This window comes from Chenopodium quinoa, unplaced genomic scaffold (genome assembly GCF_001683475.1).
Source record: "Chenopodium quinoa cultivar QQ74 unplaced genomic scaffold, ASM168347v1, whole genome shotgun sequence".
In the NCBI taxonomy this organism is placed as follows: domain Eukaryota; kingdom Viridiplantae; phylum Streptophyta; class Magnoliopsida; order Caryophyllales; family Amaranthaceae; genus Chenopodium; species Chenopodium quinoa.
In genome coordinates this window covers 957474-968496 of record NW_018742461.1, presented here as the reverse complement: position 1 = coordinate 968496, position 11023 = coordinate 957474, and the positions used below count along the sequence as shown (strand labels likewise).

The 11023-nt window shown below is 35.3% G+C and overlaps 1 protein-coding gene across 1 annotated transcript; it reads left to right on the top strand.

The window, feature by feature from the left end:
• The first annotated feature begins 492 nt into the window (after positions 1–492).
• Positions 493–10634, top strand: LOC110718543 (acylamino-acid-releasing enzyme-like). The gene is made up of 18 exons (XM_021897391.1): positions 493–690; positions 1668–1843; positions 1961–2270; positions 2450–2671; positions 2770–2988; positions 3123–3191; positions 3531–3669; positions 6297–6448; positions 6525–6607; positions 6708–6829; positions 6922–6988; positions 7745–7922; positions 8298–8358; positions 8442–8564; positions 8886–9083; positions 9393–9461; positions 9877–9953; positions 10205–10634. The coding sequence occupies exons 1-18, from the start codon at positions 533–535 to the stop codon at positions 10266–10268; spliced, it is 2487 nt and encodes an 828-aa protein (XP_021753083.1). The 5' UTR covers positions 493–532; the 3' UTR covers positions 10269–10634.
• Positions 10635–11023: the final 389 nt, after the last annotated feature.

Here is an 11023-nt window from a genome sequence, read left to right as displayed (position 1 = left end):
AAAGCTTTGATAATTGATAGTGAGAAGTTGAGAATATGAACTTTAAACAGGATAATTACGCACATATTTACTTTTGTATGAAGACGTCTAGTAAATTGAGCTATGATCGATAAAATGGGCCAAAGGTAGCCTCTTTCATCTTCTAAATAGTAAAATTCATGGCGAACACAGATTAGCCACTTAAAATCATATACACTCATACCGATTAAAAGTGACAAATATCAATCAAATTAAGGCATGAGATTGATTTATAAATTGATTGCTCATCTAATCCCTTAACTCTCAATTACAGTCCAACCCAATGTTGGACTACAAAGTCGAGTTTAGCCATTAGCCCATTACCACCTTTCCGGGCCTTGTTGGCTTTTTTTCCACCTTGATATCAACCCATAAAAGGTCTTGTTAAAAGAAGAATTAATATTACCGAAAAACTAGATCAAATTTCGTCTATATCCCTCGGGTCTCTCTAAGCCCCTGGAAATTTACTTGTAACATACAAGTAGGTAGGTGCAGCACGATAGAATCTTCTGATATGGGAAGCATCAAGCATCGAATGACAAGGTATATCGCTTCCGCATCCTCAATCAAAAGTGGATGCTTCAATTTGAATCCACTGAAATTGGGTCCCCTATTTCCACCCTTTTCCTTTTCTCACTCCCAGTCTTCGATCACTCTTCCTCGTTCTTCTTTGTAAGTACTTCTTTTGCTTTCTTTTTCCTTTGTTCACTGCACAGTGTTGACCCCATTTCACTTAACTAGTTAACTACTGATTACTGCTTTGACTTTTTTTTTTTTTTTTTTTTTTTAAGTTCAATTATGTTCCTTAATATGAATATTATCTGTACTTTGCTAACTGTTTTGACAATCAAAGTGTCCAACTTTCTGATTTTGATTAATTTGTATTGGATTATATATGCCCACAAATTCTGCATCTATTAATTCTAGTGCTGGTCAATTTGCATAATTTTTTTTTGTTTTTCTTAGCAATTCTTTCAATTGACTTTGAATGATTAGAATGAGTGGATATTTCTGATTAAAAAGGTGATCTTGGGTGGAAAAGATTATTATAGAAATGAAAATTGGAACTTTGATTACTAATGTGTTTCTGGATTGAAATGTGAGATTATTTCCAACTGAAAATTGTAGGAAATTCACTGGGTAACTGACAGTTTAAATAATAGTAGCATAATCGGTCTGTTAGCTTGATTGGTTCCACTTGAGTTTGTTTTAGGTTTGTTTAAAGGCTGAGAACATAGTAGGCATTGATACACCCAATTAGGGTATAAGAATATAAGAAGGTTAGTTTTAATTGGTCTGTTTAGATTGATATAATGATAATTAGCTTGAACATTGGGAATTTCCCTAGCCAAGGTTGCTTTGGTATTAAGGTATCTGATTTGGGACGAAAGAATAAGATGATTAGAAATACTGGGGTAGCAAGCAAACAGCCCTTGGTATTCAACCTCATTTATGGAGTAATTTAAGGCCTAGACTGATGCTGTTGGTTGTTTTCTTGCACATTTGCACAAGATGTGAACTTGTAAAGATACCCTCCCTCATTTGTGCATTTTTGACATTTTGTACCTTCAAATTTACAATATTTGAAAAATGTTTAAGGTGCATTTTGTTGCCTACCTTATGATTTTATCATTTATAATCAATTGTAGCAAAAAGTTGTCAATCGTCTCAGCAATGGATGTTTCTGTAGCTGAACCTTCAAAGGAGTTGCCAGTGGGCTTGGACTCAACCATGGTTGAAGAATATGATTCTCTGTCGAAATTGCTTTTACAATTTACTAGCATTCCTAGCATTAATAAAGCCTGGGTGTTCAAATCAAATACAGGTACAACTTCAATTTTCATTACTTGGCCTTAACAGGACAATTGCTGATTTATTAATCGTTTCAGAACATACTTCTATCTGTAGTATAGTTGTTCTTTCATCCCATAAACTTGTGCAGGCAAGGATTCCAAAGCAATGTTTTCTATTAACCAGTCAAATCTGTTGGCAAATAAGTCGAGAAAGTCTTTAATATCTGCTTCTATAAGAAAAGATGGAAACAAGCCCATCAATTTCGAATGGTCCCCCTTCCCCTTGGAGCTGTCAGGGGTAGCATTAATGGTGCCTTCACCATCAGGTTCAAAGCTTCTTATGGTTCGAAACCCTGAGAATGATTCTCCCACCAAACTTGAAATATGGGGCCCTTCAGCCTTGGAGAAGGAGTTTCATATTCCCCAATCTACTCATGGTTCAGTCTACTCTGATGGATGGTAATGGTTGATCCTCACATTATTACCTCTAAGTTCATTACACATAGATTATGGCATTTACTACATTTTCGGTCTTGACATATTTTTTTCTATTACTTTTAGCTTTTATTTTCTCGTAATTTTCCTGATGCTGAAGCAGTAATCCTTTTTTTTTTTTCCCTATTGTTTCTGTCTACCAGGTTTGAAGGTGTTTCCTGGAATTCTGATGAAACACTTATTGCATATGTTGCTGAGGAGCCTTCCCCTCCTAAACCAATGTTTAATACATTTGGTTTAAAGAGTGAAAGTTCCAGTGATAAGGATTGTAACAGCTGGAAAGCCCTCGGGGATTGGGAAGAGGGATGGGGGGAAACGTATGTGAATAAAAGGAGGCCTACACTCTTTGTCCTCAATGTTGACAGGTTCTGCATCATCTTCTGAATTAGATGGGGGAAAAATGTGTGCATTCTATACCATGATGTGGTATATCTAAAATGTTGGTAATTATAATGTTATGCAGCGGTGAGGTACGTGCCGTTGAAGGGATTAAAAATTCATTGAGCGTTGGTCAAGCTGTATGGGCTCCATCACCAAAAGTCTCACAACAAAAATTGATCTTTGTTGGGTGGTCATCAGATTCAAGAAAACTTGGCATGAAGTACTGCTATAATAGACCATGTGCTATGTATGCTGCCTGCAGTCCATTCAATGAGTTAGCAGGTGATGATGCTGATCATAGGTGGGTTGTCTTCTATCTGCTCAGTAATCTGCCCCCTATTTTTAACACCTGACTATCCTTTCATAATCATTACATAAGTTGAGCTGGTACATGTATCTGCACTTGATTTGACGTAGTTTGTTCATGTCTCACAGATGCAACAAAGACTCGGGGGTGGTGATATTGACTCAGGGAATTAATAGTGCATTCTCTCCTATGTTCAGGTATGATTTGTGTATCAAGCGTTCAATGGAATGCTTTGTGTGAGAAGATTCAAGAATTTAATGAGCAAAACTTTTACATATGTAGTTGTTAGAATGCTTTATCAACTCTAGATTGTATCTAGTTTTATAATCAAAATGTGCTTTCTGTGAAAATATGTATATGAAAATGTATTCACATGTTCAGTTTGCTCTCTGGTTTTTGTTAATTATAAGGGTAAGGGTAAGGGCAAGGGTGGTTTTGATTTGAATGTCAAGCAAGCCTCTTGCAGAACTAAAAATTTACTGACTACCTATAATCTTGAGACTCTTATGTGATGTGTTTTTTCCTTATCTTTTCAGTCCTGATGGCAAATTCCTTATCTTCTTGTCTGCCAAAGCTTCTATTGACTCAGGAGCACATTCAGCTACGAATTCACTACATCGTATAGATTGGCCCACTGATGGAAATCTAAATTTATCCTCCAAAATTGTTGATGTGGTGAGGCGTACTATTATGCAATGTTAATTTTTTTTATGAGATGGTCTTTCATATACTATCTCCGTTTCATATTTTTTGCAAATTTGGAGTATTATTTGTGAGATATAAAATATTTCAAAGTTGCAAAAAATATGAAACGGAGGTAGTAAATTTATTCTTAGAATTGTTTCATATGAACTGCTTTCCACTTTCTCTTTTGTGTTTTTTCCATTCAAGTGATGTGAAAGAATCTCAGGGTGAGTGTCATCATATTAATTACTTTCCATTAGAGCATAAAAAATATCATCATTCTGATATAATTTGAAGACCACAATGTATTTATGATAACATCATCAATTTACAACTGAATGGTATACAAAGTCAACAAATTGCAGTATATAATTGGTTTTTTAAAATTAGAAAAGATAATGGTGAGCATTGAAATTTTTAACTTCCTACTAGTCTCTTACCATCCTTATTTTTGTTGTCTTGCGCGTGAGGTGTAATATATGCAATGTATGCTAACTACTTTGTATGCATCATTTATTTAAGTTGATTTATTGCACATCAAATACTTGTATCTGATCATTAACACTGATATTTATATAGACCTTAATGCCTCAATTTTTATAAACTGTAGAGAATTTTTCTTGAACATATTTTAGAGCTTTACTATAAGAAAAATTCTAATTTGAATTTCAAATTTAAGTAGTTATTCTTTTATCATCCTCCATCCTTCCAAGTCTCAACTTTCGGGATACAAATTATTAGGCTATGCCATCCCTGTGAGATTTTTGTTGCCAACCATGAGATAATGTTCCGTACGTTGCGGATACTTTGACATCTAAATAATAATTCATTTTATTTCATAATAATCGTAAGCAATTAGCCAAAGTCAACATTATTGTTGTTGAGTAATAAATACCAATATAGTAAAATATAGACACCCAGTGCATCAACAAGACAGCAACATAATTGTAAAGTTAGTAATGAATGGTCGAGGAGTTTGGGTATTAATTGATAACCCAATGAAGGGTTGATAATTAGAACCATCTCCTTGAACTCTTTGTTACCAATGCAACATAATTTCGAAATAGTCACATAATTGAACCAAATTCATTATCGGGACTTGATAGACCCATTATTTGGCATGTTATGGTTCAAAACAACTTATATGACCTTGAGGGATACCCCACACGTTCACTTCAATTTTGTAAAATTTTTCCCGAGATTGGTTTTGGACAATTTTCAACTTTTTTTTAGGTGCTATCCATGAATCTCACAACGCTCTGAGAAGTCATTTGGGTGGTTAGAATAGTTTATTTTGCTTTTAAATTGTCAATTTAGCTGTTTATGTAAATACCTCTCTTCATAAACCCAAGGCCATAACGGGTTTTTACGTGACCAACTATTGGTCGTATATGGTTCAATTTTCCAAACAACATTATATAACCCCGGGATGCATCCCTTACTATCTCTTGAGTTTTCGACACTAGGTCCTGAAAGCTCTTAAATAAAATGGTCAGGTTTCGTGTGTCTTCCTATTTGGCCTCCAGAGAACACTTTTGGACCTTCTAAGATTATGTTTCAAGGTGCTTCCTTGGTTCCTAAAGATGCCCAAGAGGCCTACTTGGTTCCCAAAGCCATCTCATTTATGCCTTGACCCACCCTTTGCTATCATGTCTTAAGATGCTTTGTCTTACCTAGACCTTGTTACCTTTCTTATGGGGGTATAGAACTATAGAGGTCCTTAAGTTTCACAAGAAGCCTAGAAACTTTATATTGTTTGAGACCGAATCACATGTATCAAAAATATCAAAGTGATGATGACCAAATTAAATGGATTAGGATTAGTCATGTATATGAATAATATGATATATCCCAAAACTTAGATTATTCTACTAGGAATATAACTAAATGTTGATAAACTATGTCAAAATATAATATAAACTATGTCAAAATATAATACAACAAGACCCTTCCTTAAACCACCATAATAGAAGTAATTAAGAAACAAATACTTATTCATAAACAAAACTTCTAGTATGTAATTGACTCCGGACAACGTTAATAAAGTATCAGTATTCAGTACTCAGTAGTAGCGTGAATAGTCAACAAATAAGTAAAACTTATAAAATCTGTGACTCAAAATCCTACATATGATGAAATTTTCGTGCAACAAAAGCGATGTATGTGCATGCTTCATATAATAATAATTTTGAAACTTAAGAAACAAATAGTGGTTATTTCAGGAAAAAATCATTCAATTGGTTTACAGTAAGTCTTGAAATCACAGTGTACTTGCCCACTATTAGTATTAATTTATTAGCTAGGTCCAATAATATGTGCATGGTACCATACTGTCATAGGGTATACAACTATATACTTCGTACTTATATGGTAGATTGGTAGTTTTAGTTACAATGACATGTTATGGACAGCTGATGTAATTTTCCATTAGAGCATAAAAATATGGCTGATATAGTTCTAAAACCATAATGTATTTATGATATTCATCTATTTCCAACGGAATGGTATACAAAGTCAACAAATTGCAATATATAATTGATTTTTTGAATCAGAAAAGAAAATGGTGAGCTTTGTTCCTCTTATCTGAGTGTGTTTTCATGCTTGTTCTCACATTGTAGGTTCCTGTTGTGATGTGTCCTGGGGACAGTTGCTTCCCTGGGCTGTATTGCTCCAGCTTCCTGACGAATCCATGGCTCTCTGATGGGCGTACTGTCATTTTATCTTCCATATGGGGAAGTACCCAAGTAATACTTTCTGTGGATATACTGAGGTAGCAAAAGGTTTCAGTCTCACTGCTAATTCTTTTCTACTGATTGATTACCTAATATATAATTTTCATCTTACAGTGGCTACGTATTACGCTTAACACCCCATGATTCTACATCTTCATGGAATCTTCTCTCCCTTGATGAAGATAATATCATTGCTAGTATGTCCATTAAGTCTTTCTTAAACTTATCTTTCTCTTTTATTTTTTTTGTGTGAATGCACTTTTTCCCCTCAATTCTTAGCTTTGAGATTATTTTCAGTTTGTAGCAGCCCAGTAGAGGTTCCAGAAATCAAATATGGTTTGCTTCATAAAGAATCTTCTACAAGTGCTTCATGGAGTTGGCAAGATGTGTCTGGCCTTGCTTTCAAATGCTCCAAGGAGGTTCACTATTTATTTGATGCATTCATTCCTGCATTTGCATGACTGTAGAGGTGTGTACAGCATTATTAATGAGTATTTAAATGTGATTACAGGTTGAATCCTTGTTGTCTCCCCTTCAGTTCAGCATTATGAAGGTTCCTGTGAGGGACGGTTCAGAAGGTAGCTTGTAAATGTCTTGTTAAAATGAATACAGGCCCTTGCTTCTTGAATAAAAAGCTTCGAAATGCAAGTACAGACCTTTTATCTTTAGGCGAAATACCCCCCCCCCCCAGTTTAAGAAATTGCATGAGCTATCAAATATGTTATGGTTTATCTTCAGGTTATGATATTTATGACTAAATATGGATTGTAATTATTTGATACAGCCACTGAGATGTCTAATTAAAGCTGAAGCTGAATAGTAGTGCTGAGCTGTTAAAAGTTTGCTCTGTTCCTTTTTTGGGAGACTGTTGCTAACTTATTACTGATTAAATGTTAATTGTACTTATTCTCATAAATTCAGTAGTCAATTTTCCTTTGTTGTTTGACCAAGCAACTTCTCTCAAACAGCCCAATCAGAAGCCTGTGAGGTTTATGGTGCTTGATCATTAAACTTGATACTTGATAATCTAGTGGTTATTCCTAGATACTATGATAGAACTATAGGAGTAATTTGTTTTGGATGACATATCCAGTTTTTGATCAACTTATTCTAATGCTAGGCAATTAGGAAGTGCCAAGTTCTGTAGTTGCCCCTAGTTTGCTTTTAAAGTGAAGCAGACAAGTAGAAAGATACTGCTATGATTTGTTGGGAATTGTATCTTATCTTTTGCTTAGTTTTCTTTCTCGTTCTGTGCATTTTTTTACATTTTAATTTGGTCATGGCTCATCTTGTTATTTACCCCAATAATTTAAATTCTGGTTCTGTTTTTGCAGGTGCTTCCAAACCTATTGAAGCCATATTTGTGTCTGCCAAAAGGGAGAAAAGTGACTCCTGTAACCCATTGATTGTAGTTCTTCATGGGGGGCCACACTCTGTCGCAACAACAGGCTTCTCTAAGTCATTGGCATTTCTCTCTTCAATTGGTTATAACTTACTAATTGTAAATTATAGGTAAGGCATGAGTACAATCATATTATTAAAATTGAGCAACAGCAGTAACCATAAGATATTGTATGCAATAGATGAAAGAACAACGCTTGCATCATCGAGTTTTGTGGTAGAGGTTAAAAGTTATAGAATGCTCTTCTTTGCTTTGTATGGAGACATCCTTAGATGGTATGGAGAAAACTGAATACCACCCTTGGAAACCTAATAATATATGAGCTGGGAAAGTAGTGTTTGTATTGTAATATATCACTATGGCACTTTGACAAACTCTAGGCAGACATTAGATTTTGCAAAATTTTAGTTTATACTTATTAAATGGTTCCAGAGACTCTGAAGATCTGACTTTTGTTTTTATATTTTCTTGGTGATGTATAACAGAGGCTCGTTAGGATTTGGTGAAGAAGCACTACAGTCTCTTCCCGGGAAAATAGGATGTCAGGTGCTGGCAACTGTCCAGTTTGTGTTTATCATATTTGAGTTGTTAGTATTGTGTTTGGCCTTATTATTCCGGGTTTGATGCAGGATGTTGGTGATGTGCTCACAGCAATAGACTACGCTATTGATTTGAAATTAGTGGACCCCACTAAAATCACTGTTTTGGGTGGTTCTCATGGTGGCTTTCTGACCACCCATCTCATTGGACAGGTGTTGGTCCCCCCTCCCCACTATTTCCCTTGTTTCCTTTAAGGCTTAATATTCCCAACAACAATCTCGAACCCATTTATACTTATATTTTTTGAAGAGCCTCTCTATTTGCAAGGGCGAAGCTTATGAACCCACTTCTTAATTCTCATGACCTGTGTAGGCAGGATGTTCTGAGAGGCACTGGGATGATGCCCTGATTTATTTCTCTATGAAATCCACAGGCATTAGGATTTTTTGTCCCCTGGCTTTCCTTGTGAGTTGTGACTGAATAACAGATTTGTGACATTGTGCTGTCTTATGTGTGGTGTTTACCTGTTGCAGGCTCCTGAAAAGTTTGCTGCTGCAGCAGCCAGGAATCCTGTATGTAACCTCGCTTCAATGGTCAGTACTAGTGATATCCCCGACTGGTGTTTTGTGGAGTCGTATGGGATAGAGGGAATAGCGCACTTTACTAGTGCACCCACAAAGGAACATTTGAGTGTCCTTTATGACAAGTCTCCCATTGCGCATATCAACAAGGTAAATGATCTTCAAAAAAGCATGGCTAACGTGGTGACTAAAATTTTGAAAAATGACAATCCACAAGCCCTTTCATAAAGTGCATTGCATGTACTCTGTATGATATATCAATTGCATATTAATAGTAAAATGATCAATCTATAGCTTTGCATGTACTGGTAATCTATTCCCACTGTTCAGTAAAACTGCAATATATGTTGGGAGTAAACATTGCAAATTATGAATAACTGCTTTAACATATCAATTCTGTACATTTTTGCACCTCAAAGAAAAAATCAAATATTGATGTATATACAAACTATCTTGCAGGTCAAAACGCCCACTATATTCCTAATAGGTGCTAAGGATCTCCGAGTTCCATCCAGCAATGGATTACAGGTAACATTCTTTGTTCACTGCCTTAATTGTTCTTTAGCACCTATTTTTATGCAATTATTCTTATGTGCTGTGGCTATGTTAGAATCAGAATGCTCATGGTCTTATGTACTATGGGTATATATTGAAAATATGGGTGTTTATTCAAGATACTGTCTGTTAATATGATCAAATATCAGTTGCAACATAACTTGGCATTAACTTTTGGCATAAGATTAGTCCAAGCAAAGTATCTGCTCCTGTAAATTGTACAAACTTCTAAGTTCTGGCAATTTGTCCCAAACTATATTTTTGAGGCATTTAAACTGTGTTTGATTTGTTTTCTGTTTCTGCTCTGGGATGCTCTTTAATCGTGCCCTCGCTCAACTCTAATGTTAAATATTAAAACAATGACATGTTGCTTTTTGTACAAGTACAGTATGCACAGGCATTGAAGGAAAGAGGAGTTGAAGTCAAGATATTTGTGTTTCCGGAAGATAATCACGCAATTGACAAGTAAGCAGCCTGTCATATATCTTGTATACAAAGGGTATATAATAATAAATGTCTCCCCTAATCACATGTATGTCAACCCTTTGTGAAGCACTTTCTATGTGATTTGGGATGACAAAATAGGGGTGACATTTATGAAATGTTGGGTGACTGTCTGACTGAGCCCAAAACAAGTTTGTGTTAAGTTTATGTACTTGTAAAGGTCCATGAGTTTTGTCAATAGTAACTCCTGACCCTCCTTGTCTTCATTGCAGACCACAATCCGACTTTGAAAGCTTCCTAAATATCGGAGTTTGGTTCAAGAAATACTGTAAATAGACAGGAATTGATAGACTCCCGGCACTCATGGAGGGATATTGAATCGATTGCTTGAAGAAACTGAAAGAGCTTCGCCCTCCTATCATTTCAATCGTGAAACATTCATTCTTGAGATGCTGATAATGCTCTTAATAATCTGATTTCCATTCTGATGTTACCACGAACCATAATAAGCATTGTCACTTTTGTCATTCTGTGCTGTATAATTCTCAGCAATAGCGTGCTATTATCAGTACAACACCAGCAATGTCATTCAGAAAAAGTCGCATTCAAGAATATGAACTGAATTAGATTATGGCAATGCCAAATTAAACTGTAATTAAAGTTATAGAGTGATTAATTATCTTTGTCAAGATTTTAGTTAAATTAACGGCTAAATGCGCGCACTCTGACAACGAACTAGGGGATTTAATTAGCAAACAACCCTACTACCTACGTCTCTTTATGGTATCGCCCATATTTGCACATGAACATGCCCACGTTACTGCAATAAACTAACGGCTAGTTTGACATTTTCATTGACTAATAGAAAACAAAACAGGCCCTTAGATTGCCTTTTCTACTTTCGGAAGTAACCATATATGTGAAACGTTCATGATGACTTAGGGATCGTAAGAACAGTTTGTGCAGCTATGCTCATGTTCGTCTTTCCTCTTTTGGCTCAAACTAAATTATCTATATTCACGATAAAGTATTATTGTTATTATTTTATTTTAAGCATTTTTTAAAGTATTGTATGTTACTAAGAAAAATTT